At 47.4% G+C, this 8,798-nt stretch overlaps 1 protein-coding gene across 1 annotated transcript; it reads left to right on the top strand.

The window, feature by feature from the left end:
• The first annotated feature begins 6,544 nt into the window (after positions 1 to 6,544).
• Positions 6,545 to 8,655, top strand: LOC137783399 (ras-associated and pleckstrin homology domains-containing protein 1-like). Its single transcript, XM_068573282.1, has 4 exons — positions 6,545 to 6,664; positions 7,016 to 7,121; positions 7,223 to 7,417; positions 8,004 to 8,655. Exons 1-4 carry the CDS (start codon positions 6,545 to 6,547, stop codon positions 8,510 to 8,512), a joined length of 930 nt encoding a protein of 309 aa, XP_068429383.1. The 3' UTR covers positions 8,513 to 8,655.
• Positions 8,656 to 8,798: the final 143 nt, after the last annotated feature.

Raw genomic sequence — 8,798 nt, 5'->3', positions numbered from 1 at the left:
CACAACCTCGGTTGGCGTGTCTGTGTGAAAGGGAGAGTGTGGGGAGGGGGGTACTGCAGGAAACGGGGACGGAGAGACACAAATAAGACGAGAACAGACGCATGTACACTCGTGTGCCGCTTGATTTGTAGCCTGGAATTTACCTTGACATTTACATTACAGCGTGTGTCAGTTATTGCATGAAGATCCAGCCCGAGTTCACGCGAAGCCCCGTCGAAGCTGCGCGTCGTCGGCCTGCGTCGACGTGGAGATGTGCATGAGTGTTGCCATGGCGATCGCTGCTCAAATAGATGCCGGGCAGCCGAAAGTTTGGCTCGCTCCGATGCTGCCGCCCACCACTGTGACCAAGCATTTTCACACTTCCCTCTCTTCCCTCGTCTCAGGTTTGCCTGCCCTCTCTCTCTCTCTCTCTCCCTCTCGCTCGCTCGCTCGCTCGCTCGCTCTCTCTCTCTCTCTCGCCCCCTCCGACTCGCTCTCCATCTGTCCACCTCTGACATTCTCCTCATCTTTCTCCTCTCTGTCTCTCTGTCCCCCATCCCTTCCTCTGCTCCTCCTTCCTAATTGGCTGTATAAGCCAGAGTGTCTCACTGTGTCGCGCTGTGCTTCAGTGAGCTTGTGTGTTTTGTGGTTGTGTGTGTGTGTGTGTGTGTTTGTATGAGAGTTCCTCCTGTCGGTCTTGCTTGACTAATGATACTGAAGCAGTTGTTTTGGCCATCAGGGCCTCCCCTTTATTCACCATCTAATAGCCGGCTCCCTCTCTCCATTATTGTACCTATTCATCACCCCCCCCCCCGGCCTATTACTTATCTGGTCTCTCTTTCCCCATCACCCCTTCCCCTTTTTTATGTTTGCCTTTCTGATTTTATAGGACTGGATTGTCTCGACATTGGTGCACATTTTCATTTGAGAAGACGACACTCCACATCCACTGCGTATGATCCTCTCTCTAATTAAAACCTACAATCTCCTTGTCACGCGCTTGATCCTTTTGAACCTTTTAAGGCTGCATCCACCCAACATGTCTCATCCTTCGAGAGGATGCATGCACACAGTGTTATGTCATTCTTAGAGTCAGACATCAGTGGTCACTACAGGTCAGTGGACCACACCCGGTTTTACTTTGGACAGTAGCCGACGAGCCGCTCCCTCGTTCAGAGAGTTATTTTACTGGTGCTGCTAGCTCCAGCTTTCCACCACATTGACTCTTTTAACGAATGTTTGACCCAGTGACGTCTGTTTCGGGTCTCCTTTGCTCCTCTCCCGGTGTCCCATCTGTGCATGAAGGGGGTGAACCAAGGGATGGAGAAGTAAGCAATTAACCACAGACTGCGCCTGGAAATAACCATTACTTCATGCTCGCACATTTACAATGAGAACGCTTCGTGTCTCATCAGCTCGGAAACATTTTGATAGCACCAATAAAGGCTTTGCTCGCTCCTGACGGATGCTTTCTTCTGGCTGTCTAGACACACACACACACACACACACACACACACACCTTTTTAAAAGGTTTGGTTGGCTCACATGAGAAAGGGAGAAGGGAAGAGGTTTAATGTATACGTTTTTGTTTTATGTTATGCTCGGGGGGGATATTACCATATGTTCAAATGTTACTTTATTTGAAAAGCATGTAGTTTATGTTTCGTTTAACAGTTTTCAAATTGGCTGCAGAACATCTCGGCTCGCATTTGCTGGATTGAAACCAAGAAGTTAGTCACCAGGGAATTTACATGGAAATATTTGTGCTTCTATTTGCATATCTTTTATACACAACCGCACTGGGACGCACAGCAGCTTTGCTATTTAAATATATCGTGTAGCTAGGTTGTGCCTGCTAGTTTCTCATTAAAAACAGCCCTTCAATGACGCATAATCACACCACTTCTCCTCAAAATCATGCTTGCCGTTTCTCACACATTTCCCCCGGCAGCATTTAGAACATTGGAGGGCCACACATTGTTGTCAGGATGGCTGACTGGAGCTATCTCGAGCCACAAGTTTGCTAAATGTTTTACTTGTCCTCTCTATTTGAGCTTAGTCTGTGTTTTGCCCCCGTGGTCTCGGTGTGAGCGTTTGTGTCCGACTGAACTCTCAAGGATTCCCACTCTGCATTTGCAGCCGAGCTCCGTGGCGCTCAGAAGAGTTCACCGAGTTTCTGTAATTTGCCAAGCTGTTTTTCTAGCCCCGTGCCCAGTCCTTACCCGCTCCCTTTCTTCTCAAATTTGGCTTGCCTTCGTGTGATTATATGATGTGTTGAGAATATTTTAAGAACAAAGGTGTTAGACATTTGCCTCCAGTTATTTCTGTGCTAATAATTTGAGAGGAAAAAGCCGTGAGGACACAGTGGCTTTGGAAATTTGTGTGTCATTCCGTTTGTTTGTTTATTTATTTTTTAAGAGAGCCAAAGGGCTGATGCTCGCTTTCATTAACCTCCACAGTTCTCATTGCATCATTACAACACTAACTCACAGTATTGAGGGTTTGGTTCAAAAATAGTCTATTTGGAAGTGCTGGATGGAAACTGCTGCGCGGTCGTCATCGCAGCAGGAGTATCTGGCCACAATAATGTTGACACAGCTACGGTCATGTTCCATGCCCCAGCCCTCCTATTTCCTGTGTCATTGAAATATGAAAGGCTTTTATTTGTAACTTAAATGTTGGAAGCAATTCATTGTTTGAATGTCTGGGAACAGAGCAGGTGGTGCTGAAACGGGCAGTGAATGGCTTTGCTATTATAGTAGGGATCTGCTTTTTTTCAGTTTTTTCATAGATTGTATAGATTTAATTAGTGGTTTCACAAAAAGTAATTCTATTCGGTCCAATAAAAAGGATTTATATGAACATTATAGAGACAAACAGAATATTAATTTGACTGTTTCCAAGAATTACCAATGTCTTGAAACCTTTAACTGGGATACATATCTTTTATTAAACTGAAGAAACTGTATTAAACAAGGGACAAACTACCAAAATCATCAGGAGTATATTTCAAGCTAGTGACTAGTATAAGAACAACCTCATCGGACCTATGATGTCATGTTGCACTCTGCCTGTCACACCCTAATACTTGTGTTTCTTTCTTGCTGGCTGTTTTCCTTGGCCCCTCTCCTTCTCTCCTTCTTTCTGGATCTTGTTTTTGGGTCGTGGGTTGCAATCCAGGGTCTCCAACTGGACGTTTTTCTTTAAGAGAAGTTTGTATAGTCTATTGGTGCTTCGAACTTGCCAGAAACATAAAGCCTAATTCTTATGAACATGCAGAAGGGATCCCAGTTGTCTCAGAGTTGTTCGTTAGTAGTTCGGAGTAGGAACTATTGAAAAACTACTCTTTGTTCACCGACTTAGCATCGAGTCTTCATACCGCTCCCTTTTCCAATCCTCTTGACACTCTGATATGAGCAACTTAGTCTAAAGATAGACATGTCCTCCTCCTTCAGCTCTTCATCCTCCTCAGCACCGGGTGCTTTGCTGCTCTTTCTCTGAGATTTAGAGCGATCCGATTTCCCAGAACACACTTTTCATCTTCCCTTCATTCCTCATCTGTTGGTGCTGCAGCATCAGCGAGAACTGCAAGTGTTTTACAGAGAAGAGGAACAAGCTTGCAGGGGGAGACTCCACTGGGCAGACCATTTGACCTTTAACCTCTCACCCTGGACCTATGAGCCGCCCAACCCTCTCAGGACACAGATGAGGGCAGGTCATGCTCAGACGAGAAAGAGGGGCCAAGGCTGTTTGCTTTGTGATGATGCCGCTAGGAGTGCATATGCACGCACAAACACACACAGAGCTTCCTCCCGTCTCTCTCAGGCCATGCTCCATAAGCTTAAAAGCAGGGCCTCAGGTGGTAATTCACTTAAATCTGCAGCATCGTCTGCAAGTGAGGCGATGATTCCATTAGACTGACAGCTGCAGAGCTATTTTCAAAGTGCTCTTTGTTTTTGAGTGTGTGCATTATTTGTATTCTTCTTTTTTTTTGCACATTGATTATGTACCTACAGCATGTGTATATTTCTGTGTGTGCAACTATGTGTGTTGTGAACCATTGTGAAAGCCTGCAGGCTTATTGCAGCTGTTTTTAAAGTGTCCTGCCGTTCCATTCGTTTCTTGATTGAGCATTTCCATGTGAAAGTCCCTCAGAATATTGGCAAATGCAATCCAAGCTCATTTGATTTGAGCCATTTCCTCTTCCTGTCTGCCTCTGGCCAGCCGTGATGTCACGCCTTAACGCGAGGACACTCAACTCTTTTCCAACCGAGAGATTCCCAAATGGATGTGACACATTTGAGGGTAGACACATTGACAAATGGTTAATTGGTGGTGATATGGCTCCATGTAAATGAATTGATGGCAAACTGTTGTATACTTCCGTCATTTTCCGGTAAACCATGAGGTCGTCCTAAAGGGAGCGGTCCCTCCTGTCCCCAATAACTGGCACAGATGAACCGAAGGACAGCTGGTGTTTCCTGCCAAGAAACAGGCCAAGAGGGAAATTAGGAATTCTGCACATCCTGGCCATTTCCTGTGACTCTCACACTGTGCATGGATATTATTACACCTACACACACACACACACACACACACACACACACACACACACACACACACACACACACACACACACACACACAGTGGACTTGTTGTTGAAATACTCTATCTTTCACGACAAGACGACAAGTCTATGTGTGTTTGATATGCTCGCCAAAACAGGAAACTATCCATCATCAACACTGTAATGCACTTGCATGTACACTCTCTCACACACTCACACACACACACACACACACACACACACACACACTCACACACACACACACAGCAGAGGCAGCTGTAGTAATTTTGTTCAAGCACTGCATACAGGGACTTATGGGAGCAGAACACGTGTGCAGTCTGGAATGTGACCGCTTCTGAAACAAGCGCCCCTCGACTTCTGTGTGCGTGTTTGTTTGTGTGTGTGTGCGTGTGTGCGTTCAGCTGACCGATTTTCAATGCTGTTGCTATCATATTCCTGTTTGCTTTGCCAAACGCAGCAGGTTTTATTGCCTCTCACCTACTGCCTGTTTTTATTACCTGCTTCTATCGCCTCCTCACAACAAAGCATGACTTTTTGATCGCTCTCGAGCACTCTGTGGACCCACAAAGGGTAAGACACGCACAGAAAAACACACACCTACATTAAGCCGCACACACGCACGCATTTTGCTGGATCAAACGTGGGGTCGTCAGAGGGGTTAATCCCGCTGTGGTGCGGTCCCGACTGGTGCCTAACACCATACAGCGTTGTTAGCAAGAGGGGATGACGTCCCCTGAAAACATCAACGGGGTTACCTGGGAATATTCCATCCTATTGCTCAGTATTCGGGGGAACTGGACTGTACCACGACGGGGGCTCTCTTCAGGGGACGAGTCCCTCCTCAAGTCTGACTTAGTTTGACTATCCATGCATCCCAGCTGGGACTCCTCCTCTGCTCCACAATGTTTTCCTTCCACTTGTAGTCGGAAAAAAATTCCCCATGAATGTACTCTGGCATTCATGTGTGTTTTTTTCATCCCGCAGGTTAGGTAATATCAGATTATTTAAACAGTTTGACAGCCCAGCTGACCTAGAAATGATATGAAGGATGGGGGAGGGACATCAGCAGTTGTTGATGCTACTTATTGTTAAACACTGTAGCATGGACTCATGTCTCTGCACTGTCTCTGAGGTTTTATCTCTTATTCCGTATTTCCTTGATTGTCATGTTTTGATTTAGTGCTTTGTCTCCTGAAAAGTGTCCTTGTATACACTGCAAAGGGGTGGGTCGTATGCTGTTGTCGCTTCTATTCATGCTATTTTCTTTCAGCACAGTCTCATTAGGTTAGACAGTGTCGTGTTCTCATGTCGTTGAATATCAATATTAAGATGCTTTTCGGAAAGCCATCCACAGTTCTGTGGCATTACTGGATTTGAGCTGCTGAAACAGAGTCAACCGGCCACATGACCGCATGTTGCAGTTCACGCCACTTCCCTTTGTGTCCAGCAGAGGGAGCTCTGTCCTTTCCTTTGACACAACACAGATGGGCTCTCCAGCCCGCTGCCCCAAACAGCCATTCACAACCACCTGCCAGTGATGTTAAGTGTGCTGTGATTGATATCTTCTTGTGTAGTGTTTTCACTGCAGGTTTATAGATCCCAAAAGAGCTGAGTACGTCAATTTAGGTGATTATTGGATGGCGCTCTGCTCCTCCCACCCTCCATCCAGCATCCCTCTCTTTTGGCTCCTGAGCTGGCAGCGGCGGTGTTGGGTGTGTCCGCGGTGAACGGCACAGAAAAGACGCCACGGTGCACTACACCGATCAGACAGACTGCACCGGGTGCCCGCTAGGGGTTCATGAGCAGTTGTCATGGTAACAGGCAGTGAGGTTGGCATGAGCTGAGCTGAAGGTTTTTTATTTTTTTTTTATCCCTTCTTTAGATCCTTCCTGCTATGTGGGTTTCATCTGATGGGGTGTGGAATTGGATACATGTGTGTAATCATCCGTGTGTGTGTGTATGTGTGTGTATGTGTAGATGGAGCAGGTATCGGACGATGAGCTGGACCATGGCGCGGAGGAGGACAGCGATAAGGAGGACCAGGACCTGGACAAGATGTTTGGAGCTTGGCTTGGAGAGCTGGACAAGCTGACACAGGTTAACGCACACACACACACACACACACACACACACTCAGAGGGCGTTTGGTTCTCTAGATACAGACTCACACAGGTAGAGGAGCAGGGAGAAATGGGCTGTATCCATAGCAACCTTAACACTGCTAATCCTGTCTCCCTTTCCTGTATCCTAGCAACTCCCCTCCCACCACCACTTTGTATTGTGTGTGTATTTCAGTCTGTGTGTGTGTGTGTGTGTGTGTTTGTGTGCGCGCGCAAGTACACACTAGCAGGCAGACATGGTTGCTTAGATCTTGTGCTTTGGCTGTGATGTCAGAATGTGTGTGTTTTTTGCATATGTGCTCATGCTTTGTGTGTGTGTGCTCTGTAGAGTCTGGATGATGGCAGGCCTCAGAAGCCACTGCAGAAGCCTCCTCTCAGGCAGGAGACGAACATGGCCAACTTCTCCTACCGCTTCTCAATGTATAACATAAACGGTGAGTCTTCACTCATCTGATCCAGATCCCCCGACCCCGCAAAAAAAAGCACAGATGAAATAAATCATGAAACCCCTCCCCCTTCTCTGTGCTCCCTGCAGAGGCGTTGAACCAGGGCGACACAGTGGACCTGGATGCCCTGATGGCTGACCTGTGCACCATTGAACAGGAGCTCAATACCATTTCTAAACCCAACGCGTCGTCTCGCGGCCAGAACAAAGGCCAGCAGCGGGCCCCCGGGGGCCGCAGTGCCAGCACCAAGCACACAGGCACCAGTGGAGGGGGAAGCAGCGGAGGTAGTCCTGTGACATAATTTGCATTTACAATAGTGCTTTATGTTGTCATTTAGCGACAATAGAAATCATTACTTCACCCCAAAAAATGTATGGAATCATTGTAAGCAAATAGTGTGTCCGCCAAACTCTTTTACATAATGCCCCACTTTGGCTTGGATGGTGTTTGTTGGACTCGCTCACTCAAAGGAGTAAAACAGGAAGATGTCACTCATCTTCTGGTGCTGAAGAATCTGAAAAAAAGCTCTTCATGTTTTTCCTTTTTTACTAAGGCGATAGACAAAAACAAACGCATGCAGAGTAATGATATAGTAGAGGAAAGCGGGGACAATTAGCAGCATCCTGTTTGCAACAGGGACATGTAGTCTTTCGCAAAGACAAGCCACAACTTTACCACACTGGTACCATAGAAATGCAACCAGTTGTTTTTATTGTCTCATTTTGTTTTTAGTAATCCTAAAAGTGTTTTACTAACAACCTCACCTAGTTGTAATATAGGCAAATGTATTAATTATGAAAAAGAACCATCAATGAACCACACATCCAGTAGAAAGCGGTCCCTCCTGAGCTGGTCTTGAAATCCCAACAGGGAGCGCCAGTAGCAGCACCCGGGCGTCGCCGGCCAACACGGTGCGCGGCGGCAGCCTCAACACCCGCCCCGCGGCCGCCAACATCTCCCTGGATGACATCACCTCTCAGCTGGAGAAGGCCTCGCTCAGCATGGATGAAGCGGCACGCCAGACATCTTCCTCTTCTTCCTCCTCCTCCTCCTCTTTCTCCTCCACCACGCTCCGGCGGCCCTCTTCGGGGTCGTCCGGCGGCGGGCAGCACAGGAGGACGGGCTCGGTGGGCGCGGTCAGCGAGCAGGAAGCGCCGTCCCAGCGGTCCAGCGTAAATTCGGCGTGTGCCTCAGCGTCCAGCATGGACTCCCTGGACATTGATAAAGTGATGACAGGTGGAGAGGTGGAGGGCCAGAGCAGCCCGAGCACACAAGGACAGAACCAGACCAGCACAGAGGTACGGCTGCTACTGAAATACACACAGACACACACACACCGAGGATATCCAAGAGGTAGACATAGTATTATGAGCTCATGACAAAGTGTGCGAGAGCCGCCGTGTGAAAGAGTGCGTGCACATTTCCCCACGTAATCGCAAGGACAGCTCTCATCCTGCATGCTTGACCACACACAGCATGACGTTTGCAAGAAACTGCATGTTCAGAGTCAATCCACAATACAGACGTGTATTGTGTGTCTGACGGCGTGTTGATGAACACATTGTAATCTCCTGTAAGGCTCGCTTAAGTGTGGATTACACTGTTAACTTCCTGAATTCTTTCGCTCACTCACCAAGCTTCTTGGCTCTGTAACAAAAGTAGAAT

Source organism: Clinocottus analis, unplaced genomic scaffold (assembly GCF_023055335.1).
Source record: "Clinocottus analis isolate CAN_PGR_092001 unplaced genomic scaffold, fCliAna1.0.p SCAF_128, whole genome shotgun sequence".
In the NCBI taxonomy this organism is placed as follows: domain Eukaryota; kingdom Metazoa; phylum Chordata; class Actinopteri; order Perciformes; family Cottidae; genus Clinocottus; species Clinocottus analis.
Note: the sequence above shows the minus strand (reverse complement) of the source record. Positions and strands in the feature narration are given on the sequence as shown.

What these genes read in the sequence shown, in the direction of transcription:
- LOC137783399 (XM_068573282.1), top strand. Translation starts at nt 6,545, where the DNA reads ATGGAGCAGGTATCGGACGATGAGCTGGACCATGGCGCGGAGGAGGAC. An exon ending in AGCTGGACAAGCTGACACAG is followed by an intron (nt 6,665 to 7,015) that starts GTTAACGCACAC and finishes TGTGCTCTGTAG; the next exon opens with AGTCTGGATGATGGCAGGCC. An exon ending in CTCAATGTATAACATAAACG is followed by an intron (nt 7,122 to 7,222) that starts GTGAGTCTTCAC and finishes TGCTCCCTGCAG; the next exon opens with AGGCGTTGAACCAGGGCGAC.